General features: G+C 36.2%; 2 protein-coding genes across 2 annotated transcripts; one reads left to right on the forward strand and one right to left on the reverse strand.

Annotated features, from left to right (window-relative positions):
- Positions 1-499: 499 nt before the first annotated feature.
- On the forward strand, positions 500-10,870 carry LOC120212864. Its single transcript, XM_039211048.1, has 22 exons — positions 500-644; positions 810-1,349; positions 1,948-2,045; positions 2,137-2,208; positions 2,316-2,453; positions 3,220-3,338; positions 3,427-3,717; positions 4,685-4,772; positions 4,917-5,022; positions 5,110-5,220; positions 5,401-5,564; positions 5,655-5,769; positions 6,254-6,478; positions 6,565-6,755; positions 7,313-7,480; positions 7,595-7,700; positions 8,200-8,337; positions 8,966-9,124; positions 9,205-9,405; positions 10,076-10,270; positions 10,376-10,447; positions 10,611-10,870. The coding sequence occupies exons 1-22, from the start codon at positions 597-599 to the stop codon at positions 10,731-10,733; spliced, it is 3,468 nt and encodes a 1,155-aa protein (XP_039066979.1). The 5' UTR covers positions 500-596; the 3' UTR covers positions 10,734-10,870.
- Positions 10,871-12,447: 1,577 nt separating this feature from the next.
- LOC120212867 (mitochondrial uncoupling protein 5-like) lies at positions 12,448-13,647 on the reverse strand. The gene is made up of 2 exons (XM_039211054.1): positions 13,505-13,647; positions 12,448-13,462 (listed from the first exon to the last, which is right to left on the reverse strand). Exon 2 carries the CDS (start codon positions 13,438-13,440, stop codon positions 12,463-12,465), a length of 978 nt encoding a protein of 325 aa, XP_039066985.1. The 5' UTR covers positions 13,441-13,462; positions 13,505-13,647; the 3' UTR covers positions 12,448-12,462.
- Between the last annotated feature and the right edge of the window lie 2,497 nt (positions 13,648-16,144).

A 16,144-nucleotide genomic window follows, 5' to 3' on the forward strand; every position in this document is an offset into this window, starting at 1 on the left:
AAGAAAATTTATTTATTTTTCTCTTAAAAAAATTATTGAGTTGAAACCCAAACAAAACCCACATTTTGCTTCTCTCTTTCACCGTCACTCTCTCTCTCCACTTTGGGTGAGTATTTCTCCGTCTCTTCTCCCTCAAGGTAGAGTTTTTTTCCCTATTGAGTTTTAATGTTTTGATCATAAAAGCAAATGTGATTAAAGTAATTTGTTTTGTTTGTTACTACTTTGATCAGTGCTTGGCATGTGAAATTGAACTGAATTCCCATGGTCTTTATATTCTGTGTCTGGTAAATATGATAGAATAAAAGAATGTCGGTGCTGGAAACTTAATACTTTCCCATCTTTTTTCCTAGATGTTCTTCTCAATGTACTAACACATCAATCGATCATTTTAATGATTCAGTTTCTGTAATAGTTTTTATATTTTTGGTAAAGTAGTGGACTTTTATTAGTCACACTGACTGTTTAGAATGGAAAAAAATGCAACTTGTTGGTTTTTGCTTGTGGATCTTCGCTTATTAGTTCTTCAATTTTGATTTGGGTGTTAAATTCTTTCAGGGGTTGGGTTTTTTTTTTGGTCAAGTAGAAGAAAGTGTACAATGTTCACCCAAGCTCTTGACAAGGATGGGTTAAGATGGGTTCGCCAGGTGGGTCATTTCGATTGGTTATTCATATTAAATTCATGTCTTCATGCATTTCTTTAGGTATTACTTTTTATTTGTGATGTTTGTGTTTACTGAAGTTTTAATTTGTAGTGTAGTCTGAGGTGCTGGCGGAGTGAGTCTGATCTTAATGTTTTGAACTTGTATTAGGGCGGTGCCGCCAAGAACGGAGGTTTTTTCGGCGTGATGATGGCAGCAAGACAAACACTTGAACCCATTCACAGTTTAAGAAATGGTGGATTGCCTCCTTCATCGAAATTTATTAATGGACATTTATCTTCTAATGTAGTTCAAGTGTCTCAGAGAATACCTGTTAGTGGCAATGATTATGGTTCAGAATCAGACATGGACATTTCATCTGATTCCGATGAGCATGGCTGTGACGGGCAATATTCATTCATTTCATCTCCGCAAGATGATAAGGTGCCAAATGGAGTGACTGCTAAACATGCTGCTTCAATGCAGAAATCAGAGGCTCGTGCTCATAGTGGAACTCAGCTAAAACTAGCAAATGGTGCTCAGAGACCAGCACAGGTTTGTGGTGTGAATCCGGAGACCGGAAAAGAGCAATTTTTGGATTCTGCCTGTAGTACTGAAGTTTCGTTTATGCAGCATAGAAGCAACAATGGTTTTTCTTCTCATATAGAATCATATAAGTCAGATAGTTATTCTTCTACAGTTACTTCTAGGGTAAGCATTGCAATGAACTTTCTGGATGCAAAAGCTTTTTTAGTTTATGTGGTTCAGACTTCAGAGCCTTGTGATGCCAGAACTATTCAAGCATTCTGTTATAACTAGGTTTTAGGATGTCCTTATTTCACTAAGAATGTGCTTTTTACTCGTGCAGTTTCTCCTTTAGTGTTATTTTATCTGGTAGTTTGTTATTAAGACGCTTAAATTGTGCCCCTGAAGCGTTAAAGTAGAAAATTACCAGGCACTCCTTAATTCTTCTTTTTCCTGCTATTTTGGTCATCCTTATGTAAATTTAGGATAGTAGCTTTCTGTATGTGCAAAGTCCACCGAGTGATATCACCGTTGTCAATGGGTAGACTAGCTGGGGTTTCACATCCTAAAACGTTACCTATTTGAATTTTCTAATTGTTTAACTTGTTTTGGGACTGGAGATGTCTAAATGACTTCACTAGGAGGTAATCTTTAACTTGCATATGCAACCTGGAATTTATAAGTTTTGAAATGTGAGACCACTTTGATGATCAAACTTAAATTAGCTGTTAATATAAAAAACATTATGCCATGTGTCATACTAAAACTATTTATGTGCATGTAGGTTTTTCATACTGGAAGAATGCAGAAGATGGAACCTTCTCACAGTGATACCATTCTTCTGGATAACAACAGGGATGAGATCCTTGACCGATCAGTCAGGTTTGTATGTCTGAATCTCTGAGCTTAGTTTCCTTGATGTTTTTAATAAATTGCCATCAATGCACTTTGACGGAACTATAATGTATTACAGGGCCGAGGAACATGAGGGAACCAATGAATCTACTAATAATTTGCCCATACGTCGCCCTATATTCCATGCAAGGTTAGCTAATTTCTAAACTAACTAACTAAGCATGGGTTTCTATTGATTTAGACATTTTACCTTCATAATGTCTGAGGCAGCACACTTTGTTGATCAAAATATTTCAGTGGGCTTGGTCCATGGGTTGCAGTTCTGTCTTATGATGCTTGTGTTCGTTTATGCTTAAATTCATGGGCCAAAGGCTGCACGGAAGCGGCTCCCTACTTTTTGAATCAAGAATGTTCAGAGTTGCGAAAAGCATTTGGGTGAGTGCAAATATTCCCTTTTTGTTTCTCTAGTATCATGTTTTTGCAGTTATACATTGCCTGTGTAAGGCCAATGTGTGATCAGAATACCAGTTTAACTCTGAAATCCAACTTAAGATTAATTGAATGGAACTATTCTAATCTTGGAATCCATGTAACTTGATATGCTGATAAAAGTATGAAATATTACCCATGTTTAGCAATATGGGCAGAAATAAGGATCTATGGAAGTGGAACCTTGGGCAAACTGACCATGTCATAAGGTTGCTTTGGTTAGTTCCTTGCCTTCCATGACTGTTCACTGGAAAACAAAGCAATAGTGTTAGTTGTCGCTCATATCTATCGGATAGGTTCATTAAAAATGTTTCTGGTCCAACTTAACCAGCAGATCATAAGTCATGGTTGCTGGTGTCTTATGTAGAAGTTGTTGCTATGTTTGCATTGTAATTTCAGTTAGTAAAGAACCATTTTAGAGAATACTAAATAATTGCAGCCAGATTTATTGCATCTTGACAAGATCACTTAGAAGAAACGCTCAGTGTTCCTGGCTTTTGCTTGCAATGATTGCTTTGTCCATGCATGCCTACCTCTGTGCATCTGTGCATGTGGGATTCAAGATTTCTTTTCTATATTTGGATATGCAGTCCATTTACATGATGCTTTCTTATTGTCGAATTATGTTGGGCTTGTTACTGCTCCTTGTGAAATTTAGTACTTTTCTTCATGCTTTGAATTACGTATCTCTGAGTCACATTTTATTTTATAGTTTGCAGAATGTACTACTGCAACCCGAAGAAGAGTTATTGGCAAAACAGTCTTCTGAGTTAGTAAGTGAGGCAGCTGCTCCTAAATCAAAGAGGTTCATTGGCAAAATGAAAGTGCAAGGTACTCTCATGTTTCCAGAAAAAGACATTCACCAAATCAGAATTTTTCATGTTTAAGCCTACACATATACCTTCTTTCTGTTGGACAGTGCGTAGAGTCAAAATGGGTTTAGACCCTCCTCCCGGCTGCAATCTGTCTATAATGAAGATGGAATCCCTTCATCACCGTTTCTGCAAAGTAAACTCAATGTTGTATTCTGGATGGGAAGCTCTTCGGAAAGTTCGAGTAACTCCCAATACTCCTGCGAACGGTTCTCTTTCAAAGCAAAGCCTAGCTTATCTGCAGGCAAGCAGCCAGTATATAAAAGAGGTATCCAAGCTCTTGAAAACTGGAGTGACTACTTTGCACAGTAATTCAACATCATATGAAGTAATTCCAGGTATTTAAACCCCTTTTAGTTATATGAAAATTTAGAAGTCTGCTGTTATGATTCAAATGCTATAACATGGTTCAAAATTTTGTAGATAGGGTACTATTACTCTTGCATGTATCCTTTGTGGCTTTGTCCATTGGTTTCAACATGCTTTACTAGGACATGATGTTTCTCCGTGTGTGTTCTGATTCTCTCCTTGCCACCTAAAATTAGATTGGTCTGTCATTAGAGTCGCTCCATTAAAACAATAAATACTGTTTTGATCTATGAAGACATGTCACACGTCTCTTTTAATGATCTAAACAATTTTTGATGTACTTGGAACCAATTATGTGAATCTTTGGCACTATCAAGGAGCAACTAGTTAATTTGTAAGAAATGGCTTGACAAGGGGAAATGCTGCTTAGGTATATCAATAACAGCTATGAAGGAAACCTTTACGAGACATGTGAGTTACAAGGAGCAATATGCTTCACTTGTAACAGTTGTAATCTTTCACTCCGAACATTTAGGCGACTACATATTTTCCTCCATTTAGTTTTGATGAGGATGCAAAATGGAACTGTTTCTTAATTATACGATAATTAAAATTATAGTCAGCAGCACTCTTATTTTTTCCAAATAGGTGTGCACTTTCTTGGACTACTTGTTACCAGGCTAAGTTTGTATTTTGCACTCTAGCTGGTTAAGAATAATAAGGCCAAAGAGAAATTTCTTCATTTTTGGTTTAATGAAAGCACCTTGGCTCTAGGAATAGACGTCAATAAATTACACCTTGGCATAAATGTCCATAGCAAGGATACGATCCTAAATATAGAGTACCATTTGTGCAATATATTTCACCGCCAATCAGAAATAATGGAAAAGGGCTTAGGCATTTATTGTTGTTGATGATGATGATTAGGCTCTCAGAGAATAGGATGATATTACCATTCTGCACTATCTAACATCAGGTGATGATTGTAATTCTCAGAAACGTATTGTTGCTTGGTGAAGTTGAAAAGTTCATCTGAGGATGATGTGATCAAAATGCAACCAGGATCCAGCGAAACTCATGTGTTGTATGTAGCTTCTCTAACCCCTTATTGCATCTTTTCCTCCATCCATTCTTTTGCTTCACTTCTCTTAAATGCTTGCTATCTTATATTTTTTATCCTTTCTCCATACCCTATGGAAAATTTCTTTCCTGATATTTTGCTGCACAGCTTACCTGAAGGGCTTCGTGATGATTTGATTGTCAAAGTTCACGACTCCAAGGGGCAGTATTGTGGCCATGCGCTAGCACAAGTGGTCTCTCTTGCTGATGACCCTGTAAGGATTTGTCAATAAACCTACCCTTGACTCTTCAGGTAAAAGGGCAGATGATTTTGCTGAAAGTTTACCACATTGGTTATGCAGGGTGACAAGGTTCGATGGTGGCCGTTATATCGTGAGCCAGAACATGAGCTTGTTGGCAGAGTTCAACTGTATATACACTATTCAACCAGTCGAGAGGAGAATAATCTAAAGGTACATGCGAAATGTAATTGTCCATAAAAAATTAAAATGACTCCACTTAAGGGTTCTGTTTTCTTATTTCATTTTCCTTTACCAGTAGCTACCATTTTACCATTTGATTACAGCATGCCAACAGAAATTGCAACTATACTAGAAAGTGATGTTAAGGCTAACATTTTATTGGCCTCTCAGTGTGGTTCTGTTGCGGAAACTGTGGCATATGATTTGTTGTTGGAAGTTGCAATGAAAAATCAGCTCTTTCAGCAAAGAAATTTATTGCTACATGGCCCTTGGAAGTGGTTGGTGAATGAATTTGCGTCATACTATGGAATATCTGATGCATATACCAAGCTAAGGTATGGTTATGCAATGGAATGGTAGTTGATGTTTTCATCATTAGGAGTTTTAAATATCTTTCTTATGTTTGATTTTCCTTTTGGTCGTAGATACCTTTCTTATGTTATGGATGTGGCTACACCAACTGAAGACTGTCTTACAGTAATACATGATTTACTATCTCCCGTGAAGGGCTATAACAAGCACAAATTAAGTCACCAAGAGGTATGCCTGCTATTCAAGCCAAATTATTTTATAATTTAAGTTCTCTTTTTTCGTTTCCAGTGTCATGCATGCATATGATATATCAAAAAATGACTGGCAATTAGCTTCTTAGTAGTTCTAATAAAGATTGTATCAACTCAGAAATGGAATTGTCAAGCATGTTTCTTAAGTTTAATTCATCTTTTTGAAGCACCTTTCCAATTCTTGTAAGTTTGGATCTTCTGATTCACACGTATAAGTTACTGACAAAGCGTTTCTTGAATTGCAATCTTCATTTTGATTTAGTTAAGATGTGCCACTTTGCCATTGCGATTTTCATGCATCTTTCTTTTATTTTAGTTTTCATCCTTAAATCTTATACAAGTTAGTTGTTAAAAGTACACAGGCTTACATAAATTCATTTGTATGTACAAGTGTTTAAGAAAATGTACAAATTCTTGCAAACTCTTTCCTCGTAATAATTTAACGCTTTAACGTCAATCAGAACCGCATCCTTGGGGAAGTTGAGGATCAGGTACAGCAGATTTTAATTGAGATCTTTGAGAATTACAAGTCATTGGATGAATCATTGCCATTAGGGATGATGAGTGTTTTTAAGGCTCCCACTGGAGCACCAGCTCCTGCCCTGGTCCCCGCTGTCAAGCTCTATAGCCTATTGCATGATATATTAACTCCTGAGATACAACAGAAGTTCTGTGGATATTTTCAGGTATAAGTGACTTATTTCTTCGTAGTCACGGTTTTGTATATTCCTTTCCTTTTTGTTCCCTCTATGAATTTGCAATAACCTTGCAGGCTGCTGCGAAAAAGAGATCAAGAAGACACCAGACTGAAATAGATGAGTTCCTTTTGAGCAATAATGACGGAGCATTGACGGACCCCACAACTCTTTCAATGTCTTATCAGAAGATGAAAACTTTAATTTTGGGTATCAAGAAAGAAATTTTCACTGATATAGAGATCCACAAGCAGAATATTCTTCCTAGGTGATTTTCTCTTATTTCAGGAGATTGCAGCATGCAAAATAATGTATTGCAGTTCTGAAACAATTGTTCTTTTATTTTCCCCTCCCTCTTGTTGTTCTATTATGACTGAGAGCGTTTCTATATGTAGTAATTTATCTGCACATAAAGTTACATGCTCAAACTTTTGAGCTGGATGAGTCTAACAAGGGTGTTTTAAGTTTTATTCTTGGAAGGTAACGACTCCATATCCATGTTCACTTTGAAAATTCACAGTAACGTGGCACCTAGAGTTCCCTGGTTAGCCAATTTGCCTTAAAAGTATCATAACACTAGTTTGAGAAGGAAGAAAAAAAGGGGGGGGGAGAGACAGAGTATTAAGAGCACTGTGGATTATGCAAATCAGTTCTAGGAGAAAGATTGAAATATATTTAGGGTTTAAAAGTAGATGATTGAGAGCTCTTAATTGCTTTGTATTTTGGTTTGTCCCCTCTACTTATATGTTTTGTGGCTTTGCTTTTTAACTGATTCAATTGTTCTGTGTTGATTTCTGTTGCCTGCTCTATCTTCTACTTTTGCAGTTTTATAGATCTTCCAAACCTTTCAGCACCCATATATAGTGTGGACCTTTGCAGTAGATTGCGTGCATTTCTTGTTGCATGCCCCCCTCCTGGCCCTTCTCCTCCTGTAATAGAACTGGTTATTGCAACAGCAGACTTTCAAAGAGATCTGTCTTCCTGGAATATTACGTAAAAGTTTTACTTCTTTTAGCTCATATATGGATTGTGCTAATCTAGTTTCTATGGTTTGAAAATTAGTTTCTGTTGTTTTCTATTCCTCTCTGATCTTTTAACATTTTGCAGACCTATAAAAGGGGGAATTGAGGCAAAAGAGTTGTTTCACTCTTATATAACATGTTGGATTGAAGAGAAGCGGCATTCTTTACTTGATTCATGCAAAATAGATAAGGTACACATTTTATGTTGCAGACTTATGTAACTGCATTATCAAGTTAATGTGAAAATCCCTAAGTAGTTTTTGAACTCTAGTGCATCTTTTACTTTTTCCTGCTCAGACATCTAAGAAAACCAAAGTCAGTCTTGCTTGGAATATATAATTTGGGATCATCATATTTTACCCTGATAAGTTGAATATATATATATGTGTGTGTGTGTGTGTGCGTGGAGGGATCCACTTACATTAGTATTTAGTTTGACACACTTGCACAACTATTTCTTCAATTAATATTCTAACAATTTGAGCACCTTATTTGACATAAAAAAACTTTCAACTGTTTATAGTGATATGACATTAATTATGGTCGATATGATAGAGATGTCAGATTGATTCAAAACTGTGTGCATGAAAAATACAACTTTATTGATGAATTCAATGACTGATTAAAATTGATTGTAAGACAAGGTTTTCCATTTCCCTCGATTGAAAATTTTCTTGAAATTGATTGCAGGTTAAATGTTCTGATATTAAAACAAGACAATCAACAACTCCTTTCATTGATGATATGTATGACCAGCTAACACAAACATTGAATGAATATGAAATTATCTTTTCTCGCTGGCCAGAATTCGCCCTCATCTTGGAAAATGTATGTTTCTCTTCCCTGTATTAAGTATTCTTACATATTTTAAGATTTACGGGGAATAGAGATGGCATATAGAATTCAAAATGAACTCAAAAAGTACAGATACTTTATGTTCTTGTTACTTGGATTTGATGAATGCAATATTATCTTTATATTATTTGTTGCTACTTCTGTAAACATTATGGACTAGTGAGAGGCAGGATTATTTCCTTAAATGGACCAGAAACTACAAAATAACTTGTAACCTTGTTGCATGATCGGCATCAGTTTTCAGGGGAATTTGGTAGCTTCGATCTTGAGCCTTAACTCCGGGCTTCAGCTTGGCAGTGTGTTAACTTCATGCATGATATGCATCTTACTATTATAGGGCATTAGATTTACAACTTGTTTATGGAAATCCATCAGTTCAGTTAGTTATTTTGAAGCTACCTAAAGATTTGCTATTTAAAAAAATCAATTTTTTAATGCAAAAGCAGGCACTATCCCACAGGGAACCTAAAGACTTGTTATTAATATTTAACAAGATATGTAGTATGAGCAACCTTATTGCATTGTTCTTGTTTATGTTTATTTATTTTTTATTATTCTAAATGAACCTGTTAATTTCTTTGGGACTTGTGGCTGTAAAAAGGCTATTGCAGACGTTGAAAAGGCTATTATTAAATCTTTAGATCGACAGTTTGCCGATGTTCTAGCTCCACTGAAGGACGGCCTTGCTCCTAAGATAATTGGCAAATATGTTCAGAAATTCACCAAAGGAACACCTGTCATCTACGTTGTTCCTGATGAGGTGAATTATTGTTTACGCATTTTGCTGATTTGTTCTGTTTTTATCCCCTTACATTTAAGGAAAAATGATTTATTTTTCAGTTGGGAGTTCTTTTGAATTCCATGAGAAGGATGCTTTTTGTACTGCATCCCAAGATAGAATCCCAGTTGAAGTTGTGGTTCCCTTGCATCCCACCTGACGGAAATTCAATTCCAGGAGAGCGTATCTGTGAAACAACGGTTATGCTGAGGGCCGACTTCAGAAGCCATATTCAAGCAATTGTGGAGAAACTTGCAGAGAATGTACGTAGAACCCAGAATGCCATTGTTGGTGTTAATATCATTCTTTCAAGACTTCTTCTATCAGCGATTCTTGACTCATTTCTTTACTAGTAACTTGACATGTGAACTCTGGCTTTATATATAGGCTTATATTATAAATAAGTACGTAAAGTACACTTTTTTTTCATCTAAGTACCTAAAGTATATTTGGTCAAAATAAGTACCTAAACTTGTCTTTTTGGTCAAAATAAGTACCTAAAGTATTCAATTTTTTCCATCTAAGTTCTTAAAAAGTTGACATGTGACATTAATTAAAGAATACTTTAGGTACTTGATGAAAAAAATTGAATACTTTTGGTACCTATTTTGACCAAAAAGATAAGTTTAGATATTTATTTTGATCAAAAAATAATTTAGAGGTACTTAAGATGAAAAAGGTGATATACCTTAAGTATTTATATGTGATATAAGCCTTATATATATTACTGTTTCCTTGCTTTAGTTTACATTCTCTCCTTCCCAGCTTCTCTTTTCTTTTTTCTTTTTTCATTTTTGGTAACAGTATAGAGGATACACATTCCATGTTTTTGAATATTTGGAAGCATTGTTAGCATCACGTAGTGTATCCCATCATGATTATGATATTTTGTTTAGTCGATTATCGTGTTCTTCATTTCTTTGTTTTTCACAGACAAGAGTTCAAACTGCTACAAAGTTGAGGAAGATAATCCAGGACTCAAAGGAAACCGTTGTCGAGTCAGATTTAAGAAACCGAATGCAGCCTTTGAAGGAACTCCTGATAAATATGATTGAGAACCTCCATTCTGTATTTGAACCTCATGTGTTCATAACCGTCTGTCGAAATTTTTGGGACCGGATGGGACAGGTACAACTAGCAAATATCTTCACATACCCTAACCTAAAATCATGAACACGTGTATTATACTTTTTGATACAACATGTGTGTAACATTGTTCTCTATTTCTCACAGGATGTTCTACACTTCATGGAAAACAGGAGAGAGAACATGTCCTGGTATAAGGGCCCAAGGATTGCTATTTTGGTAAGCCTTTCTTTGACAATGAACATTCTAATATAAATTCCGGTCCCTCGAACGAACTTGCCGTCTTGATTTTGTGCAAGCCACTTGAAATATTTAATTTTTGCCTGAAGTTCAACAGCCCAAGTAGTTTTACATGTTATTTATGGTGCCATTAAACTTGCAGGTATTGGACGAAATCTTCGGGTCACAGATGCAGAAGTTGCTCGGAAATGCACTCCAGGAAAAGGATTTGGAGCCACCTCCATCTGTGAAGGAGGTCCGTTCGATGTTTGCGAAGATTTTGTAAATTACGAGAAGTACGGTAATCTCGGTTTCATTCTCATGTACAGATTTAGTGGTAAAGAGGAAATTGCAGAGCTAAAAAGGGAAGGAAAAATAGAAGAAGTGAGGGGAGGAGTACACAGACAGTTTGATGATCATGTTGAAGCAAAGGTCTCCATTGGAGACTATCTTTGTCTTTGCTTTTGTTCTAAGAAATGTCTAAATTTTGGGAATTCATTAGCTTTTATATCCATTTTCTAACTTACAAGCCTTGAATTCCTGCAATTAATCACAAATTAACTCATTTTAAATTAATTTTTTAAGAATATTAATTTTTTTCAACAGATACTTAAACAAGGACAAAGTATAAAATAAAATCTGTAATCTAAACTAGGATTCTTGATTGCCAAATGTGTAGTTAAAAAATATTTTATCTGGATGATCATTCGATCAATCTCCTCTATAGGGATGTAAATGAAAAGAGATAGATCACTAGCTACTTCGTTTAAATTTTAGTAAACATTTGAATCGACTCAAGCTTGAATTTGACTCGATTTTTTGATGAGCCAAAACGTATGTGAGATACTCGAAAAAAATAATATATCAAAATTTTAGATTTTTTAAATTAAATTATTGATAATAATAATATTTGTGTTATTATTTTAAAAAAAGATAATATGATATTTTTATGTACTTAAGGTTCAGATTCGAGTTAAGTTTCAATTTTTTTATTTTGAGTGAAGCTTGAAAATTTTGAACTAGTGAGCTTTCGAGTTGAATTTTATGTTTTCATTTTGAGTTCAAGTCAAACTTGATAATTCTAAGTTCACAAATTTTCAAATTGAGTCAAATTTTAAAATTTTCGAATCAAGTTAAATTCGACGATACTTTGTTTTCAGTGATACTCCTCCATTCATCTCGAGTCCATGAATGTCCAAAAATACCGAAGGGTGGGATGGCAATGGATCGGGATGGGTCAAGGTTTTTGTTAATCTGACCCAATCTAAAAGATATGTATCCTTCATCCAAACTTAATCCGATTAAAAAAATTATATATCATCCATCCGACTCAAAAAATATATATATCTTGCACTTAATTCCAACTCGATTTGGATTTTTAGAGTATAAATTTGATTATCCTATCTAACTCAAATCAGCTCGATATAAAATAAGAGCTCATTTAAAAAATAATAATATTTTAAGAAAATTATATTATTATCTCGAGTCAAATCGAGTCAAAGTTTTTCACCCTTGACCCGAAATTGACCCAACTTCACACTCTTAAAAAAAATCTGACTCTAGCCAATCTAAATCTAAATTAGTTTTAGAAATATCTGATATTGAGTTGGATCCATAGATTCCGAAGTGCATGTGCAGATTGGTCGTTGCCCCACATCATTGGCATGTGCAGGCTTATTCGGACAGGCTCATGCGCCGACATAACCAAAAAGGCGAAGGAAAGTGAGGAAGAAACAACCCAACTCAGCCTAATAAGCAGAGCTGATATCCCCAATTAGGTCGAAAAATCAAAATTTTTTAATTCGATTCCATCGCTCAACCTTATTTCTAATCAATTATTTTGTAAAAGTAATAGCTCATTAGTGAATCCGGACAGCACATAGCAATCGGCATCGATTCGTCATTATTACTACTTGAATTATACTGATACAAAGGACCAAACATCATTCATTATTAAAACTGAGAATCACAGTAACATTCTCTTACAATTCTAACACCAATTTTCATCATCATCCTTAAAAATCCTTAAGCAACTTCCGGACCTGTTCCAGAGTAACGAACAGCACCACCGTAAACGGTCCCTGTCTTGAGATTGTGGGTATGAACCCCTTATACAGAGACATGGGTCCCTCGGCCTTCACCGTCTTCATTGCACAATCCAACGCCCCCGCGTACGGCGGCTTTTGCCCCGCCTCCACCTTCATGTTCATCACCCTTGTTTTGATCACATCGACTGGATTCGACGCCAGCGCCGCCACAAACCCAGCTGAAAAACTCGCCGCCACGTGCGTCCCGAGCCCATCTTTCATCAACCCATTTTCCAAGATCGTTTCTTTGATCTGATCGTAGGAAGCCAGCTGAGATGCTGTCACCAGCATCGCACGATTCACGGTGAGAGACGAGCCACGCCACAAGGAGGTCACCCCTTCTTGTTTGCTCATGCGGGTGATGGCGTCCACGACGCTGGTGTAGTTACGGCGTTGAGAAACGGGGAGGCGTCCGTCTGCTTGCATCCGGACCATGGCCACGTCCGCCGGGTTCCCCACAGCGGCTCCGATCCCGCCAGCGATCAATCCGGCGCCGATTTTGCGAGAGAGAGGCATCGTTTTCGTCTCCGGATCGGTCCATTTTTGTTTGAGGATGTCGTAGAGTCCCATGCGGGTAGTGGAATAGAGGGTCTGGCGAAGAACAGTAGCAGAAACGCCAGAGAAAAGAGCAGCCACGCCTTCGGTCTGGAAGATCCTGATCCCGGTGGCGACCGGTCCAACACGCGCTGCCTTGACAGGCGGAGGAGGTGGCATGTGGACGGCAGAGGATGCGGTGGTAGTGGTGGTTTGAAAGGCTAAAGCGGGGCGGAGAGATTGAACAGCCGGATTCGGGACATGGCTTTCGCCCTGGAGTTGCATCCGGACTTTGATCAAATCAAGCGGATGAGTGGAACATCCGGCGACGATTGAGGCTATGCCTCCTTCAACAAAACCTTTGACTCCCATATCGTCGAATATTCAAAGAAAAGTTAAACCCAGTTGAGTTAAATAGGAAGAAAAAAATTAGAAATATGAAACTAGTGAGACCAATTGGAGGTAGGGTTTATCTCACTGGAAACCAGGAGATGAGAATGGAGACCAAAAGCTATTGAAGAAGAGTGGGGAATATTAGGCCTTTGAGACATAAGCTGGGGGTAGAAACCCTCCTTTTTAGTAAAGAAAAAACGAATGAGTGAATGAATTGCTTTGTTGGGGGAGAAGACGAGTATTTATAGCAGCAAAAGCAAATGAGGAAAACGGCTGTTTACGCGAAAATTGGAAGCAAACCTCATTGGACCCTCTCCACGCGTTTTGGCCTTTGGGTATATTTCAATTTCAGTCCATTATTTCCCAGGTTGGAAATAATTTAGGGTAAACTATGTGTTTAGTACCTAAACTATCAATTTTGATATATTTTAGTATCTAAACTTTCATTTTCAAAATCATACCTAACGTTTAATTTTTGTTTCATTTTAGTACCCGTTGTTAAAAACTTAATGGATAGGCTGACGGGCATAGCTCCGGTGGACGGAAAACAAATTCGAGCGGTGGACCAAGAGGGAATGGCAAGTCACCCAACATAGTCCATTTTATCAAACGGATGATAATGAAAATGGAGGATAAATAAGTTGAAGAGTCCATTGTCAAATTGAGGAGATTGAGACAATTTCCGGTGAAACAGAGGTCGAAATCACATTGAGGGGGTTGAAAAGGTGTAGGATGAAAAGTTTGGCATCACCAGCCAAAGGATGCGACGGTCGGCGACTGTAGACGTGAAAGACGACGAGCCTATCCATTAAGTTTTTAACAATGGGTACTGAAATGAAACAAAAACTAAACGTTAGGTATGGTTTTAAAAAATTGAAAGTTTAGGTACTAAAACGAACCAAAACTAATAGTTTAGGTACTAAATGCATAATTTACCCATTAATTTAAGTTTTGCCCTATTGGATTTTTATTTAATTATATTGGTGACTAAAATTATTTATTTATATTTACGTTTTAAACTTATATTATTTAGGGTAAAATACACAAATTGTCCCCTGACTATAAAGTGATGTTTTGTTGAATCATCAACTATTAAAATTTATTAAATGTTCCTCCGATGATAGGATGTTTTGTTGAGTCATTCAACTATTAAAAGTTACAGAATGATCATTTGACTGTCGTTTGAGATTTTATGATCATATTTTATCATATCAAAGTCAATAGGTTAACGTCCAACTCAAGTTGTCTTCAATTTTTTAACAAAAAGAGATGAGTTTGAAACATATGAATAGTCTGATGATCATTTCGTAACTTTTAATAGTCAGAACTCAACAAAACAATGCACCATAGTCAAGGGATTATTTCGTAAATTTTAATAGTCAAAAGACTAAACAAAATAAAAATTTATAGTCGAGGTGTCATTTATGTATTTTATCCAATTATTTAAATGTTGATTAGTTATTTAAACTTAAATCATCTCCAAATTAAAGGAAATAAGAGGAAAGTCCCCGGGGGGAAGTAGAGTGAAAGGACCGCTAAAAAAACTTTTGGAGATAGTGGAAAAAATCATACCCCGTGTAGTTTTGTCCATCCTATAATATTATATAAAGAAAATAACCTCAGTGTTCGAAAATACCTTATAATATACGATTTTAATCAATTTTTTTGGATTTACCAAAATGACCAACAAAATCGCAACGCGAACTCTAATTTTTCAACTCAGTTTCCAAATTCACAACGCGAATATCCATATTCGCAACGCGATTGTAAGATTTGCAACCCGATTTTAAAAAATGTGTTGCGATAGTTAAAATGTGTTGCGATAGTGATAAATCCAAAATAAGTTTACATTTTAACTATTCAAAATTCACGAAGAGTTTGAAACAATAAAGAATGTGTTGCGATAGTGTAAAAGATTCACAAGCCATTTGTAAAATCTTAGTTTGAAACAATAAAGAATGTGTTGAGATAGTGTAAAAGATTCTCAAGTGTTTGCAATGTTCAATCCCACATAATATTGGAAACACTATTGAGAATTTGTATTTAAGGCTTGGATTTCCCACTTCCTTGTTGAGTGGAAGAAAACAAGGGGGACTCTCGCACACCGCCGCTGCAGTCGTTCTGTCCCGTCTCGGGTCGTGGTCGTGGTAATACGTGTCTTCGACACGTCCGCGCGGATACTGTCTTTTTAGAGAAAATTCTTAAGAAACAAATGCAATACCACCAATCGTTGCGATTTTGAAAAATCGCAACGCGAACTTCGACTATCACAACGAATTTGGAGATCGCATTGCGATTTTGTTGGTCATTTTGACAAATCGAAAAAAAGTTGATCAAAATCGTATATTATAAGACATTTTCGGTCACTGAGATTATTTTCTCGTATATACTAGTAAGACAAAAATAAAATCCATTAAAACTACATCGTTTCAAAAAAAAAAGTTTATTGTAAAACAAATCATTAGCATCGATTAAAAAGTTATTATTTTTGGTCGGTTCAACTTGAAAAGCAAGTAGCGAGCGGTTAAGGGTAAATTATGTGTTTAGTATTTAAAAGATTAATTTTGATATTTTTAGTATTTATACTTTTATTTTTTTTAAATTATACTTAACATTTTATTTTTGTTTCATTTTAGTATGCGATGTTAAAACTTAAGGGACGAGCTTGTTGACCGCAACATCT

Source organism: Hibiscus syriacus, unplaced genomic scaffold (assembly GCF_006381635.1).
Source record: "Hibiscus syriacus cultivar Baekdansim isolate YM2019G1 unplaced genomic scaffold, ASM638163v2 tig00110017_pilon, whole genome shotgun sequence".
Lineage (NCBI taxonomy): Eukaryota > Viridiplantae > Streptophyta > Magnoliopsida > Malvales > Malvaceae > Hibiscus > Hibiscus syriacus.